Below are 12,864 nucleotides of genomic sequence, written 5' to 3'. Positions count from 1 at the left end.
CAACTACATCAGTATTTGTAAAGGGAAATATTGAATTTTTAAGAGAAATTTTTAGAAATATTTTAATATATTTTTAATATATTTTACCTGCCCAATAAAGACCCTCATAACCAACAAAGTTTACTCTTACTTTAAAAAAAATTAAATGCAATTACCTTTGCCTATGAGGACACCTATTTTGGAATCCAACTTTTCTCCTGGATCACAATTCCTTGTCACTAGTTTAAGGACAGGAAGAAAGGGTCTAACATCACAAAGTCTCCGGGTTTCATCCTCTAATTCTTCATGTACAGCAGTCTGATTCACACATGAGAACATGTAAGAGTCAATCTCCATGAGGAGGTGGAAGAGTGGATAGGCATGTGCCTGCTTCCATAACAGCTGCAATGAAAACAGGTAAGAAAATGAAACAAAACAAGAAAGGATGGACATATGGTAGGGCATTTCCATTTGTGTGCCCAAAAGAACATAAAAAGTAGCATGTTTGCTAACTTGGTTCGTTTTTATCTCTCTCTATTATTATTATATATCTACTTTGTCTCGTTTGTAGTCTTCACCTTGAGGTTATTTTTAAGTAGCAACGTGTGTGATAAATATCCCGGGGGCAAAAAACACATGGGGGACAAGTCCTATGAGGTGATGAGAGAAGGGCAGCACTAGTCCTGATCCTGATCCTTATCCTTGGATTCCCCAGCACAGTCCTTTTTGCAGTGAAGTTGCAGGACCTGGGCTGTCACCACAGTTAACAAAGCACTTACTGATTTTGGAGGCAGCTGCTCTTGACACCAACCAGCAAACTGCTGCTCTCCTCCATCCATTCCTACAGCTTCCTATCAAAATCCTTCTTCCTTGAGACACATCTGTATTTCCTTTTTCCAGTAATTATTGCAATATATAGACAAGAAGTTCTCACTATGGAACCAATTCCTGAACAAAAAACCCACGTTGTTTGGAGAAGCTTAAAGTAAATTTATTTGTAAAGTACAAATCCTTGGCAGAAATCAAAATTGTAAGTAGAGTAAGTTCTCCCAACCTAAACACTACTCAAATCTTTATCTGCAAGAATATTTTTGTCCTTATTTTACAAGTTTGCATTTTACAGATTAGTTTCTCAAGCTTCTTTCAAAACAGGAGCTGCAGGACCAATAATGTAATGGCAAAAACATCTCAAATAATTGCAGCTGAACCAAACTACTTCTGTGGAACTGAACACATCTGCATACATTTCACACACTTGTACAATGAATTCTGTCTGCCAGAAACGTATTCTAGTGTATTTTGCATAGCTGAGTGAGAGTTGAATCCAGCAGTTATCTTTGGTGTTGAGTAAAAATTCCAGTTTCAAAGGTATCAAAAGATTAAATCTATTACTGCCTCTCCTCCTGAGTTGTGCAACTTCAATTTCCAGCTACTGGTACTTATTATGTGACTTAATGATTACAAAATTTACAAAGCCATGAAGTCTCTGAAATTGGCTTTCACTGAAAGCAGCCACTGTCCATCACCCACAGCGTGCCCTGGTAAAACTGAAAATTCCATAGAAATGAAAAATTCTTCAGCCTTCAAATAATTGGCTATTTTACCCTCCCCATTTTAATTGTAAGCATTCCATGTACAAGATAAACTCCTTATATTTGCTCTCAAGTCCTCTATTTATATATCCAAGAGTCCACAAACTATGCTTTGCCACAGCAACGTGGTGGGAGCAAAGCTGCTAATCCAGTTTGCCATCAAAGTCTTCATTACTGTTCTGTTTTCAAATACAGTGATTTCCAGGAAAGACCTCTGTAGTTAGGATCAACATTCCTTTTCTTTGAAAAAACAGCTAAATATCAACAGTACCTGTTTATAGCATGCTAAGTTCAATGTGCCACAACCATCAAGAAGTTCAAGTCCCTTATTGTTGTCACTTACATGCTTGTTTTTTTTAAATTCTTTAGCAGTTGAAATCACTATCAGTTATTCCATTATCTCACTCACCAACTAACCCGTTATGTTGCCCAGGTTACCCTTTTAATGACATTCTTCCAATCAGAATTATTTCAAGTATTTGAGTATAGCACAAAACTCGGATCACTTCAATTTCTTCTGAAGTGGTCCACTGCCTAAAAAAATATTTCAGTGTCTGGAAAGTTTCAAATTAGGTGTACAAGAAACTATATGAAGCTACTACTGATTCAAAGAAAGTCTATAAACAAGTGAATACTGTCAGACCAAATAAGACTTAAAAACAATATACTTATTTACCAGAAGATGCAATGGAAGGAGACATCACACTTCTTTATTTTCTTTTAGCAATTTATTATGCTCAAGGATTAGATTACTTGGTGTTGTAATTCACTCACTGCCCTGTCTAAGTGTCTTCACATGGCCATTGTCTGATGAAAGGTCAGTAGATTGTTCTTTAATATCTCTGGTTATTTCCTTATGTTCTCCCCTTTGATTTGGATATTCCCTCAGATTTTAAGGGATGCCCTAACTTGTACAAAACCTTTAAGAGATGGCAGACACTTTTTAAAGCATCAGGCTTTGGTATCCATCAGAAGAAGCAGGAGCACAATCTATGACTTCTATACTAATTAGACACACTAATCAGAGAAATGTTAGATCAATAAACAATGTATTACCAATGTGTTAGAAAAAAGATTTAGAGCAGAAATACAGTGTTAAGGGAGAGCTATTAATCTCTGCTGAACTGTAACTATCAGCAAGGAATAATGTCTCCAAACCTTGCCATCTGCCCTAAGCCCTTGCAAACTCCCATATACATATATATTTTTATTAGTCAATCTGCTGTGCATGCGCCTTCAACACATTATTTTTATGCCTACTCAAATTCACTACTTGATTTGCCAAAAGGCACATAGAAGTCAGAAACAGCACTCACACCTAACAGAAGTTAAAGTTTAAGTTAACTGCCCATTTGGCACTACCTGTTTAATATGAGATATGGTGGCATCTCGAGGGACATCCAGGTTGATGTAGATTCCAGTGGGCAACAGGAAGTCCACAGATATTGAGCCATCAGCACCAATCTGTGAATCCACTGCCCAGATGTCAAGACTGTCTGTCACAGCAGGAGGCATTATGGAATCTCAATAATATCATAACCACGTGGCCTTAAGGGAAAAAAAAAAATAAAATTCAGTATACTTAACCTTTTATAATTAGATACACCTTTTAAAGCCTTTGGAAAGTTTACATAAGTCCTGCTTGTACAGCTCAGCTTACAAGTCTGAGGTCTCAAATGCCAGTATTGCAAACACATAAGCATAGTTTTAGTCATTAATGTTATTTAAAGGTAAAGCACTATTGTTGAGATGTTCACGTCATTGTGAAGAAGTAATAAGAGAAAAAACGAACTAATCAGAGGTTAGCTAAAACAAAGGCAAAAATTAATTTCAAGTTTTCCCTAAAAATTCACTTGCATAAAACACAATCAAAGTAAGCCTCTTGGATGAAACATGGCAATATTTCATATAAAAACATGAAGAGTTTCATTATTTTATTTTTTGTAAGTTTCCTGTTAGTTGCCCACAGATGTGGCCAGTGACATATTCAACTTGAAAGTCTCCATGAATAGCAGGAAAAACATCTTCAACTCTATTAGAAAGTGACATTTTCATCTAAAGACACTTATCTCAATTTGTTTTCACCCTTAAAGAAAGATCGTCCCCTATGAACTCAATCCACTGTGCAAACTACATCATTACAGGGCAGGAGGAAACTCTGATGTCCTTCAGCTCACTACACTGCCCTTCTGATTACCTGTCCTTTGCATTTCAACACATTTTAATTTACTCAGTGCTACCACCAGTTTTTCTGACCTTCCAGGTCTTCTTTTTTGATTACTCTTCTCTAAAGAGTTTTCTCTTCAACCGCAGCTCACTGAAGGATTTACCTTCCTCTTCTAGACAATGCTCTTCAGTTGACAAAGGGGTGGGGTGTTTGTAAAGATCTTCAATAAAGACAATTCACCTCCATACCTTTCTAATTGTTGTTGGACAATGCTGAGATGTGGGAAACCACCATTTGTAAAAGAATATGCCAGAATGTGCAACTCCACTACTGTTACAGCTTTCCATTACTTTTATCAGTCCTTCCCTTCCCTACCATGGATAACAGAACATGCCAACAGCATAAAAATCAACTTGCCAGTGCAAAGCTGCCTCAGGTACAGGACAACACCCTCCAGTCTCACCTCTACCTGCCATGTAAATACACTGAATAACAAGACCCATTTTTCCTCAATAGAAGCAACAATTAAGGAGCCCCTATCATCATCACTATCAAATAATGGTTTACCACCATCATGTCTTCATTTTCCCCCCCAAAAAATCTACTACACTGATCAAATTGAATCAAAACAAAAAGAATGGGGGATGAGGGTGCAGACCTGGTGAAATAACAAATCAGATATGAAGATATTTTACCTGAATTACGACATTTTACAAATTCATTTACAAATTCATTAATGGGCATGCAAAGTTTAGCACGGTGTGTGAGCTCTAAACCACATACAGAAAAGAAATAAAATGTAATCCCATCATGCAACATAGATTACATTATTGGAATAACACAGCATCTACCCCAAAAAACCTAGAGAAAACGTGTTGTTTCTCATTATTAATCAGGAGATCTTTAACAAGCTACTATTTAAATGGGATACTATATTTCTTTTCCTCCATCCAGTTCCTTCTACCCATAAAATCCTGGCTGCAGTTCTGTTGTAAGTGAAATTAGTAGTCCAAGAAAAACAATAATACATTTTTCATACTTTGATGCACACACAGTATATTTTCAGTTATTTTATGTGGTCATCAGAGTAAAATAAAGTGGTACTGCCATTATAAAAGATTACTTGACAGGTACAGCAGCAAGGAAACCATTAATCCGTTCTATGTAGTTATTTAGTTCATAATTCATTCCTGTTTTACTTCAGCATATGATTTTTTTTATTTTCATCCTCTTTCAGATGTTTTTCCACATTTGCAATAGTGAAACCACTTTAGTGCATAAACAAGAGTTTAAAATGTTCAAAGAGACAAGAGTTAAAAATGCTGCCCCACACCCTGGAGCCCAGGCACCACAATGCAGCGAATTATAAAGTTTCACAAGATTCTTGTTAATAATTATGAGCTTCCAACACACATATCAAAATCTTTTAAAATTCCATTACCATTTTCCATTAAAAAGGGAAGCACAGCCATCACGCCAGTCTGAGCATGCTGGGAAGCTATTTTTGTTTTCAGGCACTTACTTAATATTTCCTTCCTCAAGGAAGCAGGTCAGCATCTTGTACAGTCAGCAACCTATTTCTGACCCAACAGTGACATCAGGGGGGTCAAGAGAGAACCAGTATTTATCCTGAGAAATGGCAAACCCACAGTGGCTGTGAGAATGACTCATGGCCCAAACTGTGACATGCAGTGGCACCACTGACTAATTTACAATATCACATCTAGGAACTGAAACAAAGCCATCTGGATGGGGAGCAACAACACCAGAGATATTTTAAACAACTTCCAGCTAAAGGAAAAAAAAAACCAACAATTAAAATAATAATAAAATGCTATTTCAGGCTGTTAACCTCATAGCTATTCTTGCCTACTGTCACAGTAACAACAACTTTATGTACAAAAAAAGGAAGTAATTAAAACAGCTACTCAAATCTTGGCTACTCAAATGACTTTGAACTTCACAGCAGCAAAACTCAACATAAAATGCTTTTCTAAGTCACAGGTATGTAATATTTATAGACGGCATTCAAACCTTCCCACATAAAGCATAAATTTTCTCTGAAGTTTAACCTGTGCATTTCAGATTCATATATGTGTGTGTACACACACACACACACACCCCCACTCTGGAACTCAAAACTGCTCAACTCATACTTCAATATACCAGCAGTTCTGAAAGAGTTGCTTAGACTAAAGGAAAGAAACAAAACACAGATAAGTAGAACATCTGCAGAACAAGAAAAAGAAAATTCAACATTCATTTTTGTATTTACTTATTTAATGTCCTCAAACAAGAAGCCCTACAAGAAGATTTCTCAATTGGATAGTATCATTTGGTCTTTTAAAGGAATTATCATCTCTAGGCAAGAGTTCCCTTACTAAGCCACCCACTCAGACACTGATCCCATTTTGCTGAGAAGGCAGGCAAGATTAGTTTATGCCAAACTCAATTCCATCACGACTACTACTTCAGGACATCACTGAGAGGCCAGGACCACCCTGCTGCAAAGGTTTCACATCACTGTTGCAAGAGTTGGAGAAATCAATTTTACCTGTGTCAGGTAGTTAATTTGAATATGTAAAGGAATTATATCCAGGATGTGCAAGGATCTGATGTAAAACAGCACTGACCAAGAAGATATGAAAGACAAAGGAGCACAGAGAGAGTTCCTAAGGTTATTGTGAAATTAAGAGCCACACAAGAACATGCTCAGAGAGAGAGAGAGCCTGTCTGAAGGCACTGCAAAACATCAGACATGGAGTAACAATGTCATGAACTTTCCTTTGAAAATAATTGATTGTATCAGCAAAAAACTTAGAATTAAAAAGCACCACGCAATCACAGAATCAATTAGGTTGGAAAAGCCAAATCCACTTGGATTGTCATCAACAGTCAATATTAATCTGTGTCAGATAAGTTCTTCTGAAACCAACATTTTGAAGAATGCACCAATTATGAAAATTCACACTATGTCATTAAGTCCTTCACTTTGAACTCACCACAAACCCCCTATCACTCATCCTTTGAGGTCTATTTTTCTGTCATTAAAAGAACATCAACATAAAATCCCATGCAACATTCAACCCATTATCCTGAAGCATAATCAAAAAGAATACTAATAAAACACAAATAAAAGTAGCTGCAAAGAAGCTGGTGATTATAAACATTAGAGGAAAATGTTGATGCCCCGTTATCTCTCACAGCATTTATTCTCCCGAGCATCAAAAAAATCTTGTCTTCAGACAAGTCTTTAGAAGAGGTATCGTACATCTGAAATGATGTCACCCACCCCTGACATGTGGTCACAGCTCTCTCAGGATGGAATAAATATGCTATCATCCCAAACAGACAGCAGAAAGCTGGGGGGGAGGATCACTTGTGTATTAAAAAGTAATTTTCCTTAGGAAATAAGTTTCTTTTACATCATCTCTTCCATACACGGATGTATTTTGAGGGCACATAAGTATCTACAGCTCTTCAGATTAAATACAAACCTGGATTTACTTTTCTTTTCACTAAAAATACAAATATTTACATAAAGGACAAATATCAGAAACTAGCTTGTTCTGCTCATAAAAAACTAAGAGCTCTCTGCTTATCCAGATTTTTGCTTTATGTCAAAGTTGTTACAACTGTTGAGCACCACATTCAAGATGATCACCACTGTGTTCAATACAGCTCTTTATATCTACTGCTTGCTCTGTCATGTGGCACTCAAGGGGCAAAAAAAAAAAAAGTCTTGCAGTAGTGAAAAGGGCCACCCTACCCAGACACACAAGAGCAGTGTTTAAACAGTATCTTACTGTCCAGAACAGACTAGATGACAATCTGACCACAGTAATTTTGTAGGAAACAGCAGCAGCATATCACATAGTCTAACTAGGAGAAACTCTAAGCACTTCCACAATATAATCATTGTAATCATTTTTTTAACTACGTAAACATCTGGTGCTATGAAAAGATGAGCAAGCTATAAATGAAATATCTGAGCACAAACAAGGGAGAAGAATCTAGCAGAAAGATGGGAAAGGAGTCAGAATATATAGGAAGGTTTATGTCCTATGAAACTTAGGAGGCCTTTGGGGAAAAAGAGAAATTAAAGGAAAAATTGAAAAAAAATCTGATCTCTTTTAAAAACTTTGAAGTCAAATATATAGATTAGATCAGCATGCCAGTTCATAGCTTCACAGAACTACATCCTCTTGTATTCCTAAAATAATGAACTCCTGGGTGCTGCCACAGCCCCAAGCTTACAGGCCAAAGGCAGTACAGCAGCTAAGGCACAGGCAGCAGTTTCCATGCGCTGCACGGACTCCAACTGTATTTACAGTGACTCCAACAGGATCCTTTGGACCCCAGCTCAACTCTGCTAAGTCACCCTGGTGCCACCGTACCCACAGCTCACTCTGAGGGCAGCCCACAGCCAACAGCAGTGCTGTTCAGCTTTTCCCCTTTCCGGCCATCCCCTCTCCCCGCCCAGGGCACACAATGGGAAAACAGTACAAACAAACATCGCCAGTTTTCCATCAGCCCAGGGCCTGCCTCACCCTGGGACAAGCAGGCACCATATCTGAAACCAGGGTGGGGTGAGAACACAGTCCTCACTCTCCAGCAGCAGTCACAGGGATGAAATCAGGATCCACATTGGAATTGCAACCAAGCTTCTGCTTGAAGGTTTAACGTGCCAAGAGCATCGATGCTAAACAATGCATGGGCTACTAAGAACTGGATCTTCTGTTCCCTGTCCCTCACAGTTCACACAGGACCAACAGCGACCCTCTGCTAAAGATGGCATCCAATGCACTGACAATTCAAGTTTATTCTCTTTTACTACATACCATGCCACTGAAATTCCTATTTAGCCCTAAAGAATGAACCCACTCAAGGCTCTGGTCTTTTAGAGCTGCACAGGTGAATGTCCATCTAAACTGCTTACAAATCTAAATACAATCAACTGATAAAAATACAAATGACTAAATCAGCAAAGCTAAGATTTTTCCACCCCACAAATGTCATGGTCGTTTATCTACAACAGCAAAGATTTTAAGAATTCAAGACATCTATGAAGTAGCCTGGGAAGTTATTTTTAAAGATCATGTGGTACTATAAATATTTCCCAGCAGTTTAGTTAAACTGCCACATGAGCTGGCCCCATGGAATGGAAAATTAAGTGTCCATCTAGTCAGGATTCCTCCAAAAATCAGAATAAAAATATCACCATTTAGTTTTCTAAAAATATCTACGTATAGAGAACATGAAAGGCCTTATTTAAAGGTCTCATTCCCTCACAGTGCTCAGACTGGTACCAAGAGTGGTCTCTCAGCTATGAGAAAATCTGAACTTGATTCTCCTCATTAAATATAGCAATTATTCACAAACAAAAAGAATTTAATAAGGGTTGTTTTTTTTCCAGGATCCCTGATTATTTTGCCTGTTCATCTCCTGTAGCTTTATTCCTCTGCTGCCCATTAGGCACTGAAGTCAAGAGTTTAAAGCCACAATGAATGAAGTTTCTACTCGGATATTAATGCCTCTAAATAAAAGTGGCCCAGTTTTCAAGAAATGCTGAGTACCTGAATTTGCAATTGCCTTATGCAGGACTCAGGGATATGAAAAAAAATGCAGACATGTTAACTGGTTTCAAATTAAAATTTAATCAAATTTTAAGCAACTTGATTTGAACAGATGGTTCGATTAGACTACCTCTAGTCAGCCTTTCTCGTGGAAATGATTCTATGATTCAATGGAAGCATAGTTTTAAAACTAGCTACACAAGAGATTATTGTCTTCAGAATTTTTTTCCTGGAAAAGAAGTCTACAGGTAGAGAACAACACTATTAAAAATGGTATGCCAGACTCTGAAGAACTGGTTTGAACAATGAGGATAAAAGGACACTCTTACTTCTCATTACTTTGTACTCAGGCAAGTAAACTCATTTTCTGCTTCCTCCAAAGAATATTCATGATGAACTAAACAAGTGAATACAACTTAAGTCCCAGGCTTCTGATAGACTTCTGACAATTCACTGGCAGCTCATAACTTATAATAACAAAAACACAACAGTAACATAACAGCTTCTCACAGCTAATTCACAACCATTCTCTGCTCTACCTTGAAATCACCGTATAGATACATTAAAATTAGATATAAAAATAAGGAGTTTCAGGCCATCTTTGTGCAATTAAAGTGAGTTGCAGTGAGAAAAAAAAAAACTCCTTTCACGTTTTGATGTTACTGTCTGAAATTGTCTTCAGAAGCATTTAATCTCTGGATCACACTGAAGCTGGGGCCACTGTGAGAAAACATCTCCTTTCAGCTCACTGGAATGCAGTTCTGCATGGTCAAGATGGGAGGGAATATAAAGAAATGGAAGAAAACAGTGGATTAGAAAAGCACTGTCATATGAGTAACAGTTCATTTGACACCTTAACCAACAAAGACAGGGAGATAAGAAGGAGAAAAACTCAAATGAAACAAAAAGCCCAGGCAAATAATTCAGTTTTGTATGTCAATTGGGCTGGGAGAACATATCTGGTAGATTCAGCTTTAGGGAATTTTCTAATCAGCTCTCAGATATTTTGGAAGGTTTTAAAGAGCAGCAGGCAGAGCGGGCCCTGATATGAGGACCAATGCATTCTGTATAGCACACTGCAGGACAGTGAGCTGAGACCAAAGATTTAGGGAAAGATTAGACCTGGATAGTTCACAACACAGAGAACTCATTTTTGATACTGCAGATCATTGTAGATACTTTCTGTACTAGAGGAAGATTAGAATGAAATGTTAGGGTATGTTGAGTTCTAATGCTACACTAAACATTTAAATGATGGAATGCTTACATGGATATTTTAAACAAACAAACAAAAATCAATCTTAACAGAAGAGGTGAATGGAGGTGGCAAAGGGGAACAAAAAGGACTGAATGGGAAAGGAGGAGAAAGAGCTGAACCGTAACCCAGAATAAAGATGTCATTTTAACACAGGTGAGTCAGACAGCTTCCTACAAAGCTGCATAACTGCTTGTGCCAGCAAAGGGAGGGTGCAAACAGGAGCAAGAGGAGTGGTAGTGATGGTTTCTTCCAGCCTCAGGGCTGGTTTGCCACTTCACAGCTCTTAAGCTCGTTTTAAAAAATGTAGGCAAAACTACAGCCTAAAGGCCTGGCTTTTTAGCAGCCCAAGCTATTATTCAAACAACTTTATAATGTCACCATTATGATTCCAAAAAGGTGCATTAATAATCTGGAGTTGTGCTTCTACTGATTTACTGTACTAAGTAAACTGTAGGGTACCTGTCCCCCCATTGCTAACCAAGAATTGTATGAGGATTCTTCATAGTCTAACAACAAAACTAGGAAATATTAAACCAGTATTAGTTCTGCTCTCCAGTATTTCCTTGCCTGTTCTACCACTCATAGTAATTTCTTGTTCCACTGCAAACACAAAGGAAACATTCCACTTACAAGCCATTTAAAAATATACATGGTTAATATTGCCTCTCCTTTTGAATTGTACAAATGGACCTAGACCATCAAATCTCACCAGGTGACTCCCTAACCCTTTCCTTCAGCTATTCAAATGTTACATCTCTAAATTATGAGCTAGGTTACTTCCTACTATAAAAATAGTTAAAACCAGAAATTGAGGATTTCCTATATATAGACACCTCTTCACACAGGGACTAAAAGATTCACTTTTCAATTATTTCTGGTATTTCAATCAAAACCTCTAGGAAAGAGACTTATTCTTCAGCAGACAGATTGTACATATCTAGAAAGAGAGGTAAAACAGTGAAATAATTAAAACCTGTGGAAAATTAATGAGGAGTAAAATCTTCTCCTACAAGGGGGTCACACAGACCGAAATACAGAACAACCACATAAGCAGACTGTGCTTAAGTCTCAGAGATGCCACGGATCCTAAAAGACAGAAAGATGCCCTTTAAAGGAAAAAAAACCTAAAAAAGCATTTTACATGCTTCATCACTAGACATTCTTCCTGATTGGGTTGGTTTCTTAGATAATCTGGTCTGGATTGTTGCAGTTAGTTTTCTTCCTACACCAGCTTCAATATCCCCCTCCACACAGATTCACAACCATTTGTTATATGAACAGGACTGTTCAGTGCTGAACAAGCACTGAAGGAAATCCAGCAATTCGAGTCTAATGCAAATATTTAGATGTATTTTACGCAACTTTTTCATGAAACTTATTTACAAAGACAACTTGAAATATAATGCCAATTGGTAGGAAAAAATAATTCTAAAAAATCTGCACAACCAACACTTTTGTCACGAAGTTAATGGCACTAAAGCCAAAAGTAGTCCTGGCCATCCATCATAAGGACCAAAAATAACTAAGATTATCTAAAAATCAGACTAATTTAGGTTGAAAGGGACCTCTGGGAGTCAGCTGGTCCCAAGATTCGTTTCAACACTGAAGTTAAGCATGTTGCTTAAGAGTTTGCACAGCTAATTTTGAAAGTCTTCATGGATAGAGGCTCCACAGTCTCCCAGAAATGCTGCTACCCTTGGAGTCTTAAGCAGGTGCCTTCGGCAGCTGACTGGGGCCTGGGGTTACTTTTGCCCAGCTGTGAGACTTGGCATCTGCTTTTAAGACTTCATGACAACCCCACCTGGCTTTTATCTGTGAACAGAGATGTTACTCAGACTTCATTTTAATGTTTTTAGTACTTTACTGAAAAATTCCAATTGAAAATACTTTGTGATGATTGAAATCCACAGAAGCACACACAAGCATCCAACTCAAAACAAACAAAAGGGGTTCCAAAACATTTCCCTCACAAGGACAAATTAGAGTCAGTTTTAGGTTCTAACATCTGAATTCACAGTCTCTTAAAAAAAAAAAAATAAAGGGGAGGGCAGGAAACCCAAGTTTACCGGCAACTAAACACCTGAGCAAGTTCTGTGCCTGGCATAAGCCTGGATACAGTGATTTAAAATGACTAAAGCTGTCTTCAGTGGACATTCTTCATTTCATTTGATTGGAGAGCTCAGTTTCAACTTTATTGCCCATCTGTTTTGGTAACTTGATTACCAGAGCCAAGAATTAACTTGTCAAACTAAGTGTTTGGGCAGCAAATAGGTATTATTCTATTTGGATATT

The 12,864-nt window shown here is 37.7% G+C and overlaps 1 protein-coding gene across 5 annotated transcripts in view; it reads right to left on the bottom strand.

Moving 5' to 3' along the window:
* PIK3CB (phosphatidylinositol-4,5-bisphosphate 3-kinase catalytic subunit beta) overlaps positions 1-12,864 on the bottom strand; it is a 279,429-nt gene that overhangs the window by 32,292 nt on the left and 234,273 nt on the right. For all 5 annotated transcript variants that reach the window (XM_027686271.1, XM_027686270.1, XM_027686273.1 and 2 more), the window contains 2 exons: positions 2,934-3,119; positions 156-381 (listed from right to left, as the gene is read on the bottom strand). In XM_027686271.1, the coding sequence (XP_027542072.1) occupies positions 156-381; positions 2,934-3,086 (379 nt within the window). In that variant the 5' untranslated portion in view covers positions 3,087-3,119. The remainder of the gene's footprint in view (positions 1-155; positions 382-2,933; positions 3,120-12,864) is intronic.

Source organism: Neopelma chrysocephalum, unplaced genomic scaffold (genome assembly GCF_003984885.1).
Source record: "Neopelma chrysocephalum unplaced genomic scaffold, ASM398488v2 Primary Assembly neopelma1_70, whole genome shotgun sequence".
Lineage (NCBI taxonomy): Eukaryota > Metazoa > Chordata > Aves > Passeriformes > Pipridae > Neopelma > Neopelma chrysocephalum.
This window is presented reverse-complemented; position numbering and strand designations above follow the sequence as displayed.